The 16681-nt window shown below is 46.3% G+C and overlaps 1 protein-coding gene across 1 annotated transcript in view; it reads right to left on the reverse strand.

Moving 5' to 3' along the window:
• The window catches only part of MYH10 (myosin heavy chain 10), a 133974-nt gene that overhangs the window by 77303 nt on the left and 39990 nt on the right, over positions 1–16681 (reverse strand). The window contains 2 exon segments of the mRNA XM_021067863.1: positions 3027–3056; positions 3614–3716. Coding sequence (XP_020923522.1) covers positions 3027–3056; positions 3614–3716 — 133 coding nt within the window.

The following is a 16681-nucleotide window of genomic DNA, read 5'->3' on the forward strand; positions in this document are numbered from 1 at the left end:
GTTTACGTTTCCATAATGAAGATTAAGTTATAAAGCCAACATAAAAGGTTGATCACGTCACACTGCTAGGCTGGCCTTAATAAAAAGACAGTGATGAGGGCTGGCCAGCGAGTGGAGAAAGCGGCCTGCACCTGCATGGCTGGTGGGAGGGTAACACTGGGCAGGGCAGCCTCTTCGGCAAAGTCTGGCAGTTCCTCAACACGCTCAAAGAGTTGCCGCACCCAGCCATTGCACTCCCAGGCACACCCCCCACCAGGAGCAAGACAGATGGGTCTGCGTGGAAACGTGGACACCACAACGTTATTCGTAACGGCCCCCACGTGGAAACAATACAAATGGCCACCAATGGACGAGTGACGAAAACAGAATGTGACAAATTTAACATAACGGGTTATGATTTGGCCATAAAAAAGGCATGGAGCACTGACACAAGCTTCGACATGGATGAACTTGAAACATTATGCTACAGGAAAGACAGTCACACTTTACATGACTCCGGCCCCAAAAACTACCCAGACAGGCAAATCCAGAGACAGGAAGGAGTGACGTGATTTCCAAGGCCTGGGAGGACATGGAAGCTGCTTCCTAATAGGTTCAGGGTTTCTTTTTGGGGTGAGGAAAATGTCCTAAAATTGACTGTGGTCATTATTTCATGGTTCGCAAATACACTAAAACACCAGTGATGTGTCCACTTTAAAAGGGTGAGCCTTTGTAGGACATGAATTGAAACCTCAATAAAGTTGTCTTCAAAAAAGAGCAAAGAGAAAAATAAATGAAAAACAAAATCAGGAGCCTACAAATCTTTCTTTGTTTTTATAATTTACACTGCTGTCTAGTGATAAAATGCTAGCATTTTATACAAATGCTTCCTAGGAATCTGAGCAAGTTTTGTCTGTAAAGCTCAATGTAAATTCAGAAACCAGGAGTTCCAGTCGTGGCTTAGTGGTTACCGAACCCAACTAGGATCCATGAGGCTGTGGGTTCGATCCCTGGCCTCGCTCACTGGGTTAAGGATCCAGCGTTGCCGTGAGCTGTGGTGTAGGTCACAGATGTGACTCGGATCCTGGTTGCTGTGGCTGTGGTGTAGGCCAGCAGCTGTAGCTCTGATTCGACCCCTAGCCTAGGAACTTCCATATGCCACAGATACGGCCCTAAAAAAACAGTGAAAACAAACAAACGATTCAGAAACCAGTGAGATTAAACTGAAACACTGGCCTTGCAAAGCATAACCATTACTCTACGGCGGTTGTCCTCAAAATGGGGTGGGGAAGTTGGCCCAGGGGCACCCGGGAGGGGGGGGTGTGGGGAAAGAAGGAAGTTCTTGAAATGACCTTCCCCGCGGTGTGACCAGCCCCTACACTCAGGAGTGTCACACCGTCCTCCTGTGTGCTGGGGAAGAAAAGCGAAGTGAGAACCCGGGCTGGCGCCTATGAAACATGGCACGGCTGCCCCTCGACAAGGCACGTACTGAGAGCGACTTGGCAAAAGCAGCACCGAAGGCTCTGTGCAGAGCGAGAACATGCAGGACATGCAAGTCAGGGATGCCTGCGCAGCGCGGCCCAGAGAAGCTGCCGCCTCTCGGGGGGACCTTGCTTGCGGGGCTTGATTTGACCCAAAGTAAAACCTGGGGCGAGGCATGCTCCTCACATACAGCGGGGACCCGCCCTGCCGTTTGAGATGACATCGAAACAAAATGTTGATGACAATGACGTGTGTAAGCTAAGGGACACCTGGAAAGCGGAATCGGGACATTCACTGTGTAACCCTATTCTGCCAGCAATCGAAGTCCACGTGAGAAGGCCATTTAGCACGTACTCCAAGACACCAAGAAGAGCTGCTTGCTGGCCTAGAGGTTCCTCCTTTAACTGGCAAAGCAGCCTTTCAATATCCTCGAGGATAATGATGCTTTCATTAATCCTCCCAGGCCGTCGCTACCGCTGGTCTGGTCGGCAGCTAAAGGCAAAAAGCATCAGGGGCCCTCCGAGGGAGTACAGCTGTGGCATCTGAGAACGTCTTGAGAATTCTGAAAAAGCTGTCTGGGTGTCTCGGGAGCTGAAGCTTTCAGGTGCTCATGATCGTTTCTTTTTGTTAACCGATCATCGGCCTATCCTTTCCTGCTTCCTCCGAGCTTGGCGGCACTTTGCTCAGGGAAGACAGACGCGAACCGTTCCCACGCTAGGGAGAGGATGACGGCCCAGTGCCGAGGGCCCTCTCCCCAAGGCACCTGCCTGGGCGCGGCCCTCGCTCTCCGGGCGGCAGGAAATGCTCCGAGGAGCCAAGAGGTGGGCGTCCGATAATCAGGGAAAACAACACTTCTCTCCACTACTTGCCCTAGATAAAGAAAATTCTAAATTGACTTACCAAATACAATGAGGCTTTGGGGCTAAAACACCTATCAGGCCATACAATGTTAACAAATGGGAAATTTTAAAAAATGTGTTATTACTTTTTAAAAACAGGTGATTTATTTTATCGAATGAATTATCATTAGGTTTCTTGGGGGGGGTGCGGGGGCACCATATGTGGCAATTTGTTGTGAGATCTCAGTTCCCAGACCAAGGACTGAACCCAGGCTGTAGAGGTAAAAGTGCCAAGTGTTAATCACTAGGCCAGCAGGGGACTCCTGAGAAAAATTTTAAGTCGCAGCTTTTTAAGCTGGAGCCCCAAATTCAAAAATTTCAAGTGTGGCACAAAGTGGGGCTTCCATGCATTTAAGCAATATTAAAGTAACTGCAGCGGGTAGTTGACACAGAAAACCCTAAGTTTACGGGCTTCACAAACATATGGTTCAATGTCATGATGGAAAATGAGTATTAAAATTCCTCCAGAAAGCAGACGGAAAGCACAACGACATGCCGCTTCTCAGGAAAGACTAAGCCTCAAAGCAACACATTTTCAAATGAAATATGTTGTTCATAAGCGATTTCACGCAGAACTGACGGCGTGGGGTTCCAGCAGAGACTCGATCGAAAGACAGAAATTAGTGCAGACACTCAAGACTAAGAAGCAGAAAGAAAAGCACTTGCCTGGTGTTTCACTGGTTTAGGTGATTCCTGCTGCTCATCACAAACAGACAAATGCGAATGTTAGCAGGCCGGGTCTCGCCAAGGCCCCGAGTCAGAGAAAGCTGGTTAGAGGCGGGCATTCGCTCAAGGGGTGTGAACTGCTCCCCCTACATCTCCGCACACTAAGGTGACGGGCTGCTGGCATCCGCTCTCCCCAAACTTCGACCCTCCCCTCGGGCTGCTGTGGGCGCCAGCAGGCTGCCCTCTAGGTTCAGAAAGAACCGCTGACAAGATCTTCTTTGGGTGGAAAATAAGTCTTCGTAAGCACTGTGCACGACTTTACAAAAATTCGCACCTACACCTTTCCAAGAAACATATGATTGGCACTTCGGCGAGTGACAACCGTAATTCCGGTTTGCCCTGCTGGAAGTCACTAGCCATTTCCTGATGTCCTAGCTCCCTCCTTGCTGGGGGGGGGGGTGGCGGGGACAAGGGAGCTGCCAATCACAGCGGCACACTCAGTACACTTGTGTCCTTGTTCTTGTCTCTTAAGTGACAAAAGAATGCATCTGAGGGTTAAAAAAAAAAAAAGCAGAACAAAAACTTACAGGAATATTATGGTCCTTTCGTCCTTTGTGTGAAGAAGCGACATGAGCAAGGTACTGAATCACTTTCTTAGTGTTTTCTGTCTTCCCGGCACCCGATTCACCCCTGGAAGACATATTAACATAGGCTGCTTTTAAGAAAGAATCGCACGTTCTAAAAGGGTCATTGACAAAAAATTAAACTGACTTGGAACAAGAATTAGTACAAAGTAAAAAGAGACTAAGTAGGGGTTAAACAACAACAACAAAAAAACCTATCACGGGTAGTTAGAAAATTATTATTATTATTTTGGGGGCCGCGCCCACAGCGTGTGGATGTTCCCAGGCCAGGGACAGAACCCTCGTCAGAGCAGCAGTCTTAGCCGCTGAAGTGACAATGCCAGATTCTTAACCCACTGTGCCACAAGGGAACTCAGAAAATTGTTACTTTTAAATGGTATAAATTAACCGCCATTTTTTGGGCAGATGCCAGTACGAGGACAGAGGAGGCTGTTTACAACTCCTCCCTGCCCCCTGCCCGTGGGATCCTACTGAGCAACTAGCTGTACGGTTCTGAGTAGGTAAATTGTCTTCTCTGGGACTCGACATCATCACAGTAAAACGTCAGTATTGCATTAGACCCATTCCAGCTCCAAGATTTGAGGGTTCAAGATACAGCCCACTTACTGGTTTGTAAGAACATTTTACATATTAAGCTTATTAACCACCATCTATTGTTATATTAAAAACTGCCCCCTTCTTTGTTTTGCCATGTGAGTTTAAGCTTTAAGGTTTCTGCCTACTATTCAGGCTTCGAAAGGCCTTTTGTGCATTCATCTGTTCATCTATCCTCGCATTTTTGTATCATCTACATTAAAGCCATCTGCATTTTCTTCCAGGACTTTGATGGCTTCACTTTTTACAGCTAAACCTTTCATTAAGCTGAAAAAAAGAAAAGTATGGTCTTAGGTAAAGATTTAATCTCATTTTTCCCTCAAGTGATTCAGCCCACATCCGAATATCGATGGTTGACAGAGCCTTTGATTACCCAGTGATCTGAAACGCCACCTCCACCTCTACCCATGACTTACACCAAAGCCAGCTGTCCATATCTCAGTAGCTTTCAAGTCCAACTAAGCGGAGCACCCATCACTGTTCTTTAAAAAAATCCAGCAGTCTCTGAGGTTTATATTTCTCAGATAAACTTCAAATGATTTTGTTCAGGAGTTCCCATTATGGCGCAGTGGTTAACAAATCCGACTAGGAACCATGAGGCTGCGGGTTCGATCCCTGGCCTTGCTCAGTGGGTTAAGGATCTGGCATTGCCGTGAGCTGTAGTGTGGGTTGCAGACACGGCTCGGATCTGGTGTTGCTGTGGCTCTGGCGTAGGCCAGCGGCTATAGCTCCAATTTGACCCCAGCCTGGGAACTCCATATGCCACAGGAGCAGCCGTAGAAAAAGCAAAAAAAAAAAAAAAAAACAAATAATTTTGTTCGGCTATATATCTCCCCGTCTCCTGTCCCCATCCCCACAAAAAAACAGGGAGACAGAATTCTGAGTTAAATAGCATACATGCTATTTTTAGGAGAAATGATGGCTTCATCTCTGTCTCAGTTAAATTTTTCTTAAATTTTTCTAAGTTCCAAGCAAGCAAGGACCATGTTTGTCTTATTCATCTTTTTTTTTTTTTTTTTTTTTTTTTGGTCTTTCTGTCTTTTCAGGGCTGCACCTGCGGCATGTGGAGGTTCCCAGGTTAGGGGTCTAATCGGAGCTGTAGCTGCTGGCCTATGCCACAGCCACAGCAACACCAAATCCGAGCCGCATCTGCGACCTACACCACAGCTCACAGTAACACCAGATCCTTAATCCACTGAGCGAGGCCAGGGCTTGAACTTGAAACCTCAAGGTTCCCAGTCAGATCATTTCCACTGTGCCACAACAGGAACTCTATTCATCTTTTTCCTCCCCCGCTGTTTAGGGCCATACCTTCGGCATATGGAGGTTCCCAGGCTAGGGGTCGAATTGGAGCTACAGCTGCCGGCCTAGGCCACAGCCACACCAACACGGTTCTGAGCCGAGTCTGCAACCTACACCACAGCTCTCAGAAACACCGGATCCCCGACCCACTGAGCAAGGCCAGGGATGGGACCCGCATCCTCATGGATACTAGTCGGATTCGCTTCCACTGTTCCACGATGGGAACTCCCTGTCTTATTCATCTTTGAAGTCACAGTGCCTGTGATAAGTTTCGTTTAACAAATACACACAGGTCCTGCACAAGTTTACTTCCAGGTTCTATTTGACATTTTTTGTTCCTGTGATTAATGGCCTCTCATCGCCGTTCCGTTTTCTACCTGGCTGCCACCGGTACACAGATAAGTTAATGATTTTCGTTCATCCACCTCTTGGACACCTATCTGCAAATCACACGTGTTGCGCATCCGCTGAAGTGCAGACAGAGCTGTGGGTAGAGTCCAAGTCGGTGGGCGGCTCCGGACGAGCGGAGACAAACAAGAAACACACACGAGGTGAATACAGGATGCGGCTGAAGGGCAGAGGACGACTCCCTGTAGATGTGGCGGGTGGGGAGAGCCCCCTGAAGGGGGAGCAGGAACAGGAAGTGAGGGCTGGGCCACAACATCCAGGCCTCAAAGCAGAAAAGGGCCTGGCATCTTCCGGGAACTGGCGGCCGGTGCGCAGAATGGGATATGAACGACCAGCAAGGAGACAGCGGCAGGAGGTCCCGCTGGGAGGGAAGGGGTGGCTGTGAGGGACCCCGGAGCCGTGAGACAGAACCTGGATTTCATTCAAGTGCAATTGCTGAAGAGCTGCGATGGTGGTTTTCTCTGTTTTGCTTTCAACTTAGTCCAAAATACCTCGTGTTTCCAGCTAATCACGATGGTGGCTCCCGGTTTCAGACGGGTAATTTTTCACGATGCTGAGAGGTGAGCTTCCCTGAGACGGATGACGCCGTGTCTTGAGAACAGTTAGGATGGGTGCTCAGCCCGGTTTGCCTCTGCGGTTTCTCAGCTCACCTGTCTCGGCCGGACGTGCCTCCCTGTGTCCTGAAAGCAGATCTCCCCTGCCTGTCACACGGACTCGGCTGTCCCGGGCTGCACAGGAAGTCCCGACAGCTACCATGACCTCAGCCACATTTCACTTACTTCGGGTCTGTGTTAGCAGGAAATACTGCTTCGAAGACAGACAGGTGCTTCTCGCGTACAGCTGGGGTCCCAAAATGGGGATAATAGCTTCTAACAATGAGGTTGTCGTGAAGAAAAAAATACAGTCCCTCTACAGCATGTAACTAGTATTCAAGAAACATTACCCGTTACTGTCCACTCAACAGTTTGGCCACCATGTAGGAGGGAATCTGAATGACTAGAAATTACTTCCTGAATCTAGACAGCTAGCAAGGGGGCCAGGACATGGGCCACGGTGTGACCTGCCTAGATGTAAATCTCATCCACCAGTTTCTAGCTCTCTGAGCCTTAGTTTCTATGCCTTTAAAATGAGACACGGGTGGGGAGTCCCCTCGTGGCCTAGTGGTGAGTACTCGGTGGCCTTGGTTCAACCCCTGGTCTAGGAACTGAGATGCCACATCAAGTCGCTGCATGCTGAGGCCAAAAAAATAAAAGAACTAAGAGTTCCCGTCGGGGCTCAGTGGAAATGAATCTGACTAGTAACCATGAGGACACAGACGGGTTCAATCCCTGGCCTCGCTCAGTGGGTTAAGGAACCAGCGTTGCCGTGAGCTGTGGTGTAGGCTGGCCGCTACAGCTCCGATTCGACCCCTAGCCTGGCAACCTCCATATGCTGGGGGTGCGGCCCTAAAAAGATAGACAGATAGATAAATAAATAAATAATAAAATGAGACACTTCACAGGTCTGAGACAAGACATGTAAAGAGCCTAGTAAGGCACCTGGCCAGAAGTTTCTCAAGAAATGGAAGGAGTCTAACAGCCATGATAACGGTCAACAGTGATAATGAAGAAAATGATAACCTGTGATCTGAGTATGAAAGAGATGGCAGGATCAAAGGAATATAACTGATAAAAAAATTTTTTTTTCTCTTTTTTTAGGGCCACACCTGCAGCATATGGAAATTCCTGGACTTGGGGTGGAATTAGAGATGCAGCTGCCGGCCTACATCACAGCCACAGCAACGTGGGAGCCGAGCTGCATCTGTGACCTACAATGCAGCTCTCAGCCACATCAGATCCTTAACCTGCTGAGCAAGGCCAAGGATCGAACCACATCCTCACCAACACTATGTCAGGTTCTTAACCCGCCGAACCATAACAGGAACTCCAGAAAAAAAAAAAAAAATTGTTTTAAAGGGAACATGGCACACCTGTCCCGGATGGAAAGGAGGGAAATAAAGCAGCATGCACTGGGACGTCCTGTTGTGGCTCAGAGGTAATGACCCCAACTAGTATCTAATCCCCGGCCTGGTGCAGTGGGTTAAAAGGATCTGGTGTTGCTGCAGCAGCAGCTCAGATGTGGTCCTTGGCCCGGGAACCTCAATATGCTGCGGATGTGGCTGAAAAGGAAAAGTAAAAAATAAAAATAAATAAAATAAAACAAATTTAAAAATTAAAAAAAAAAAATTAGAAGCAGCAGTGGTAAGAAGCAGCGGAGCAGATCATTAACACATGATCAGTTCTGGGCTGTCTCTGAATCTCCTCTGGACTGTGGCTATTTCCCCGAAGAGAAACCCCCTTTCCCAGATCTTCACTGGTTTTTTCTTCTCTTCGGAAATTTATAACACCAAATTAAGTCTAGGTTCAAAAACATCCTTTGCCTGAAGTTCTTGTTTAGACAGTGTCAATATGAAAAACAACACATATATATATTACCTCGACATCTATCTATAATATACATTTATATGTATACATTCAAAATATACATATGTAACACATAACTCCATGATTTTTCCTACAGTTTCAAAACTCTGTTCTATTAGAAAGCGGCTTACAAGAAGAGTAGGGATTTTTGTGACCAAGGCAGACGTGGGCTCCAGTCTTCTATTAAACACGGACACTAGCGAGTGCCAGCCTTGGATAATGTGACATGTGAACAGCGATGACAAGGGTACTGTGAAGATGAGTGGAGGTAACACGTGCAAGGATGTTAGTTCCTTTTTCTGGAAAGTTTGCCTGGAACATTTTAAACTTCTATTTACAACTTGAAATGCATACTCTTTATGTCTATAATGGAGCTATCACTGAGGTGCAGCTGCAATAACCTAAAAATCCCCACCATTTTAGGGCATGAAGACCCCCTAAAACACCAAGTCATGACGAAAGCAAACCAAGGTCTAGAGAAGCTGACCCAACCAACCGAGGGTCATGGCAGAGCCGGGGCATCAAGTCCTAGCTGACAACACAAGGGTTTCAACTACGGCACCCTTCTCGTTACTTTATCGTCTTGGCGCACAATTGAGAGGAAGGTACAGAGCTTTCCCCATAACCTGCACCCACGCGTACAGCTCCTCCTCTGTTATCAACACCAGCCACCAGAATGGTACATTTTTAAATGTTTTAATTTTATTTATTATTATTATTATTTTTTTTTTTTTGGTCTTTTTTAGGGCTGCATCTGCAGCACATGAAGGTTCCCAGGCTGGGGGCGCAAATCGGAACTCCAGCTGCCAGCCTACACCACAGCCACGTAGGAACCTCCGCTGCAGCTCATGGCAACACCAGATCCTTGACCCACTGAGCAAGGCCAGGGACCTGCATCCCCATGGATACTAGTCGGGCTCGCGAACTGCTGAGCCACGATGGGAACGCCCAGAAGGGTCTTTTTTTTATGTAGGATGAGCCCAAAGTGCATAGTTTACACTGGGGTTCACTCCGGGTGTTTTATGCAATTTGGATAAAGGTACAATGGCCTGTATCTACTATTATCGTATCTCACAGAGTCCTTTCACTTCCCTAAAGATCCTCTGTGCTCTGCCCGTGCAACTCCACCCGCCTCCACGCAGGCCCCCACTCCCCCAGCAATCGCTGATCTACCTATGGCCTCTCTGGCTTTGCCTTTTCCAGAACGTCACAGAGTTGGAATCACACAGTATGTAGCGTTCTCAGACTGCCTTCTTACACTTAGTACTAATATGCATTTACGGCTCCTCCGTGTCTTCTCACGGCCTGACAGCTCGTTTCTTTCCAGCACTGAGAAATATTCCCGTCTGGACGTACCGCCGTTCATTCATTCACCTACCGAAGGACACCCTGGTTGCGTCTACGTTTGGACCGTCATGAACAAAACTGCCATAAACTTTCGTGTGCAAATTTTGACATGGACCCAAGTGCTCAACTCCCTTTGGGAAAATACCAAGGAGCTTGACGGCTGGGTCATATTTTAAGAGCATGTTTAGTAAGAAACCTCCGGAACAGTCTTGCGAGGGGGTGGTACCATCCTGCATCACCACCAGCCGTGTTGCTTCATGTCCTTGGCAGCCTTTGACGCTGTCAGTGTTCCCGATCTTGGCCATTCTAGGAGGTGTGTTGTGGTGACATGACGGAAAACATCTTTTTACTTTTATTTCATTTCTTGGTTTTTCTCCTGGTCTTTATTTTTTTTATAATGGTTTTTATTGTTTCCATTATAGCTGGGTTACAGTGTTCTGTCAATTTTCCACTGTACAGCAAGGGGCCCCAGTCACACATACATATATACATTCTTTTTTCTCACATTATCATGCTCCATCATAAGTGACCAAATATAGTTTCCAGTGCTACACAGCAGGATCTCATTGCTCATCCATTCCAAAGGCAATCGTTTGTATCTACTATTTCCAGTTCATCCCACTCCCTCCCCCTTGGCAACCACAAGTCTGTTCTCCACGTCCATGATTTTCTTTTCTGTGGAAAAGTTCATCTGCGCTGTATATTAGATTCCAGATATAAGTGATATCATATGGTATTTGTCTTTCTCTTTCTGACGTACTTCACTTAGTATGAGAGTCTCTAGTTCCAGCCATGTTGCTGCAAATGGCATGATTTTGTTCTTTTTATGGCTGAGTAGTATTCCATTGTGTATATACACCACATCTTCTTACTCCAATCATCTGTCAATGGACATTTAGGTTGTTTCCACGTCCTGGCTCTTGTGAATAGTGCTGTAATGAACATGCAGGTGCATGTGTTTTTTCAAGGAAAGCTTTTTCCGGATATATGCCCAAGAGTGGGATCGCTGGCAAATGGTAGTTCTATGTATAGTTTTCTAAGGTACCTCCATACCTTTTCCCATAGTGGTTATACCAATCTACATTCCCACCAGCAGTGCAGGAGGGTTCCCTTTTCTCCACACCCCCTCCCAGCATTTGTTACGTGTGGACTTATGAATGATGGCCATTCTGACAGGTGTGAGGTGGTATCTTGTGGTAGTTTTGATTTGTATTTCTCTAATAATCAGTGATGTTGAGCATGTTTTCATGTGCTTGTTGGCCATCTGTTCATCTTCTTTGGAGAAATGTCTATTCAGGCCTTTTGCCCATTTTTCAATCGGGTTGTTGGCTTTTTTGTTGTTGAGTTGTGTAAGTTGTCTGTATATTTTAGAGATCAAGCCCTTTGTCAGCTGCATTGTTTGGAACTACTTTCTCCCATTCTCTAAGTTATCTTTTTGTGTTTTTTTTATGGTTTCCTTTGCTGTGCAAAAGCTTATCAGTTTGATTAGGTCCTGTTGGTTTATTTTTGCTTTTATTTCTGTTATGTTGGGAGACTGACCTAAGAAGACATTTGTAAGGTTGATATCAGAGAATGTAAAACATCTTTTTAGATGCTCTTTTGCTATCTGTATGTCTTCTTTAGTGAGGTATCAGTTGAAACCTCTGGACCATTTTAAAATTGTTTTCTTACTATTGAGTTTTAAGAGTTCTTTGGATAACAGTCCTTTATCAGTTGTGTCTTTTGCAAATAGTTTCTCCCGGCCTGTGGCTTATCTTCTCATTCTCTTCAACTGTCTCTTGCAGAGAAGAAGTTTTTGATTTTAACTAAGTCTAGATTACAAATTACTTCTTTTACGGATTGGGTCTGGTTTTGTATCTAAAAAGGCATTACCATACCCAAAGTCATCTAAATTTTCTGATGCTTCAGTCTAGGAGTTTTAGAGTTTTGCATTCTACATTTAGACCTCTGATCCATTTTGAGTTCATTTTTGGGAAAGGTGTAATGTCTGTGTCTAGATTCCTTTTTTTCTGCATGTGGACATTCAGCTGTTCCAGCACTCATTTGTTACAGACAATCTTTGCTCCACTGCCTTGGATCCTTTGTCAAGATCAGCTGACTACGTTTATGGGGTCTATTTTCAGGGTTGCCTTGGCTGTTTCATCAAGCCTATTGATTTGATTAGCTTAAAACTTTTTTATTTTTATTTTTATTTTATTTTAATTTTTTTGTCTCTTTGCCTTTTCCAGGGCCGCTCCCGAGGCACACGGATGTTCCCCGGCTAGGGGTCGAATCGGAGCTGTAGCCACCGGCCTACGCCAGAGCCACAGCAACAAGGGATCTGAGCCGTGCCTGCAACCTACACCACAGCTCACGGCAACGCCAGATCCTTAACCCACTGAGCAAGGCCAGGGATCAAACCAGCAACCTCATCGTTCCTAGTCAGATTCGTTAACCACTGAGCCATGATGGGAACTTCGCTTAAAACTTTTAAGGTATGTTACTTGTAAGGAAGATTCAACCAACTGTTTGAAATCCCGGTTCGCTTATCATCACCACTTAATGCAATATTCATACGTGATCAATAAAATTCCTTCACAGCAACAAAAAAAAATCTATTGTCACATCCTGATAGAAGGCTGAAGGGAAGCAAGCACTGTTTTACAATTGCTGCATTATTCAAACACACTTAAAAGGAGAAAAACTAGAGTTAACCAGCACTTAGTCATAAAATGTAAACAGTATTCTTTCAAAGGGGGGCTTGGAGAAATCCAGATCAAACTACAGTGAGGTGCCATGTCACACCAGTCAGAATGGCCATCATTAACACGTCTACAAATAGCAAGTTTATCTGTAGAGGGGGTGTGGAGAAAAGGGAACCCACTGACACGGTGGGAATGTAAGTTGGTACAACCGCTACAGAAAACCATATGAAGGTTCCTCAGAAAATGAAAAAAAGAATTACCTGTGATCCAGCAATCCCACTCCTAGATATATATCTGGACAAAACTATAATTCAAAAAGATACATGTGGAGTTCCCATCGTGGCACAGCAGTTAACAAATCCGACTAGGAACCATGAGGTTGTGGGTTCGATCCCTGGCCTTGCTCAGTGGGTTAAGGATCTGGCATTGCCGTGAGCTGTGGTGTAGGCTGCAGACACAGCTCAGATCCCTTGCTGCTGTGGCTCTGGCGTAGGCTGGTGGCTACAGCTCCGATTCGACCCCTAGCCTGGGAACCTCCATATGCCACAGGAGCAGCCCAAGAAATGACAAAAAACAACAACAACAAAAAAAAAACAAACAAAAAAAAAAGATATACGCACCCCGATGCTCAAAGCAGCACTATTAACAACAGCCAAGACATGGAAAAAATCTAAATGTCCATCAAAAGATGAATAGATTAAGAAGACAGGGTACATACACACCATGGAATACAATCCAGTCATTCAAAAATGCCGTTCACAGCAACATGGGTGCAACGAGAGACTGTCATACTAAATGCCGTCAGTCAGAAAGAGAAAGACCAATGTCGCACGAGCTCACTTATATGAGGAATCTAAAACATGGCACAAACGAACCTATCTACAAAACAGAAAGAGACTCACAGACACGGAAAACAGACTTGCAGTTGCCAAGGGGGCGGGGGGCGCGGTGGAGGGCGTGGGATGGATGGGGAGTTTGGGGTTAGTAGATGCAAACTATTACGTTCCTACTGTCTATTAGAGAGAACGATATCCAATCTCCTGGGATAGAACATGATGGAAAATAATACTTTTTCTAAAAAAAGAATGTAGAGTTTCCCGTTGTGGCGCAGTGAAAACGAATCCGACTAGGAACCATGAGGTTGCGGGTTCAATCCCTGGCCTTGCTCAGTGGGTTGGGGATCCGGTGTTGCTGTGAGCTGCGGTGTAGGTTGCAGACTCAGCTCAGATCCCATGTTCCTGGGGCTGTGGCGTAGGCCAGCAGACATAGTTCTGATTCGACCCCTAGCCTGGGAACCTCCATATGCCATGGGTGCAGGCCTAAAAAGATACACACACACAACACAAAAGAATGAAGATGTATGTATAACTGAGTCACTTTGCTGCACCGCAGAAATTGGTACAACATGGTAAATCGACTATACTTTAATAAAAAAAATATAAAGAATACACAAAAGTAAAAGGCAGGCTTAAAGAGCAGAGTAGTCTCCTCATCAAGGGTGACTACAAATTTTAACTCTGGGAAGGAAAGTCAACTTGAGGTTACACTCTTAACTGGCTTTCACTTCCAATTACACGGGGTGCTCTGCCTTGATCAAGGAAATCCTTGTCGGGCTACTGGGATAATGACCAAGCAGGGGGCCAGGATTCTTCAGTGAGGGCGCACACTGCCTGGCCTGAGTCTGCAGAAAAAAAGGCTAGTTGGGGAGTTGTAGGCAGATGAGGCCAGAGGATAAATGACCTGCTCACTTTGGGATGTGAAAGTTGCTGTCTTAAATGGCAAGACAAGAAGAATTTACACATGCAAATGCTCGCCTGCCCTCTGGCCTCCCCATTCCTCCAGAGCCCATAGGGGATCTGCATTAGCCATCGAGCAAACCCCCGCCACCCCCGCCACCGGCAGGAACATCTGCTCGACCATAAAGAGCAACATCCTGGGAGTATCAAGCAGGCAACCCCTTCAAGATTACACTCCTCCCTGATCCTGGAAGAGGTCTCGGGACCCAACGGGATGATGCCGAGATCTGGACTGTCTAACTGACAATAACACGGCATTTGATGCACAGCCCTCGGTCTCAAAAGACTTATATAAACTGTGCCTCAACCTCTCACGGGCAGAGCAGTTCTCTGAGCTTTCTAGGGTGCTCTTTCCCCGGTTATAATCCTCAAATATGGCTCAAATAAAATGTTCCAATTTTGTCTTCGATCAACTGGTCAATTTCTCATCCATAGAGGGGAAAAAAAAAATTAGAGAGTAAATGATTCGTCCACTGAGGCAAAAGTAGAATAAACGATGGGAAAAGTACAGCTTGAAGAGTAGCTATCAAACTACCTGGGTAATGATCGGGGGGGCATGTCTGTGGCCTGTGGAAGTTTCGGGGCTAGGGATCAAACCCATGTCACAGCAGCAACCCGAGCTGCTGCAGGGACAATGCTGAGCCTTTAACCTGCTGCACCATAGTGGAATTCCAAGTACTGATTTTTTTAAAATGCTGCTTCCAATTATACTTTCTCTTTGTGATACCTTTGTAAGCATGCGTACTTTTAACATAAAATAATTACTAAATAAAACTGTTACTCTCATAGAGGAAATTTAACTAGCTCAGCGTGTACTAAAGAAGATCGCGGCTATACCTGCCGGATTTCTTTATTTGCTGGATCCTCAAAGGCACCAGGGAACATATCACAGTGTCTGAAGTCTGGAATACACTGTTTCACATTTTCCTATTTTTCAAGTCACAGTGTAGCTTTTAACAGATATAAGCATGAAAAGCTGCTATCAACTATCATAACCAGAGGTATCTAAGAATTAAAATTCCGAGAGGCTAAAAGAAGTGAGGGCAGAAATCTGCCAGATACTGGAGGGAATTTTCTGGGGTGACGATAATGGTAATTTTTTTTTTTTTTTTTTTTGGTCTTTTTATTTAGGGCCACACCCTCAGCATATGGAGTTTCTAGGCTAGGAGTCAAATTGGAACTGTAGCCACCGGCCTACACAACAGCCACAGCAACATGGGATCTGAGTCCTGTCTACGACCTACACCACAGCTCATGGCAACGCAGGATCCTTAACTCACTGAGCGAGGACAGGGATGGAACCTGCATCCTCATCAGATTTGTTTCTGCTGCGCCACAATGGGAACTCCCTTTTTTTCGGGGGCGTGGGGGGGGGTGCTGTGCCCACAGCATGTGGGAGTTCTGGGGCTAGGGACTGAACCTGAGCCACAGCAGTGACAACACTGGATCCTTAAGCAGCTGAGCCACCAGGGAACTCTGCAATGTTCTCTACCTTGATAGAGACTTAGGTTACACAAATTACACGGCACATGTATACATAAGATTTCTGCATTTCAGGAGTTCCTGCCATGGCACAGTGGAAATGAATCCAACTAGGAACCATGAGGTTGTGGGTGCAATCCCTGGCCTTGCTCATTGTGGCTCAGATCCCACATTGCTGTGGCTGTGGTGTAGGCCAGCAGCTGTACCTCTGACTCTACCCCTAGACTGGGAACTTCCATATGCCACAGGTCCAACTGGAAAAGAAAAATGAATTTTCAAAAAATTAAAATAAAAAAAGAAAGAAGAGAAACATGGCACTTGATTGCTACTTTGTGCCCAGGAACAGCTAACCAGCTGCCAGGAGACTTACCCGATCAATCCAAGCCTGTTCACTGACGCAAACACCAGTTTCAAATGACAGTGACCACCTAATCACAAGTACTAGTGCCTGCAACGGTCACTTGCGGTGACAAAAACAAATTAGCGCCTTTGGGTCTCTCCAACAGCAGTCGTCCCCTCCCCCAGCGCTTCCTGCTTCCAGACAGTCCCAAAGGTCCTCGTTGGAAATGGTCAGCCAAGCTCCCAGCAGTCAAGGAGAGAGCAAAGCATCTTGCACCTGGTCCCCTGCATATTGCATGCAGGGCCACCATTCCTGGGACCCTGCAGACAGGTGACACCCAAGTCCTGCTCCTCCCTCGCTTGTGAGTAGAAGAAGGAAGCTCACTTTTCATGGCGTTTCAGTGACTAGATTCTTGTGGTGCCTTTATTAACTGATGCTATATTATCAGGAATTTGCCTCGTTTTGTTCTGCATTCCGGAGGGAGCCTCTGAGTACCTGGAACGTCTTTGTTCTCCCTGCTGGGCACCTAGAGAGCTCCCGGGCGGGTGCTGGTCAAGCTCAAAGACCAAACGGGTGATGAGAGGTTTGGGCCTTTG

This window comes from Sus scrofa, chromosome 12 (assembly GCF_000003025.6).
Source record: "Sus scrofa isolate TJ Tabasco breed Duroc chromosome 12, Sscrofa11.1, whole genome shotgun sequence".
NCBI lineage: Eukaryota > Metazoa > Chordata > Mammalia > Artiodactyla > Suidae > Sus > Sus scrofa.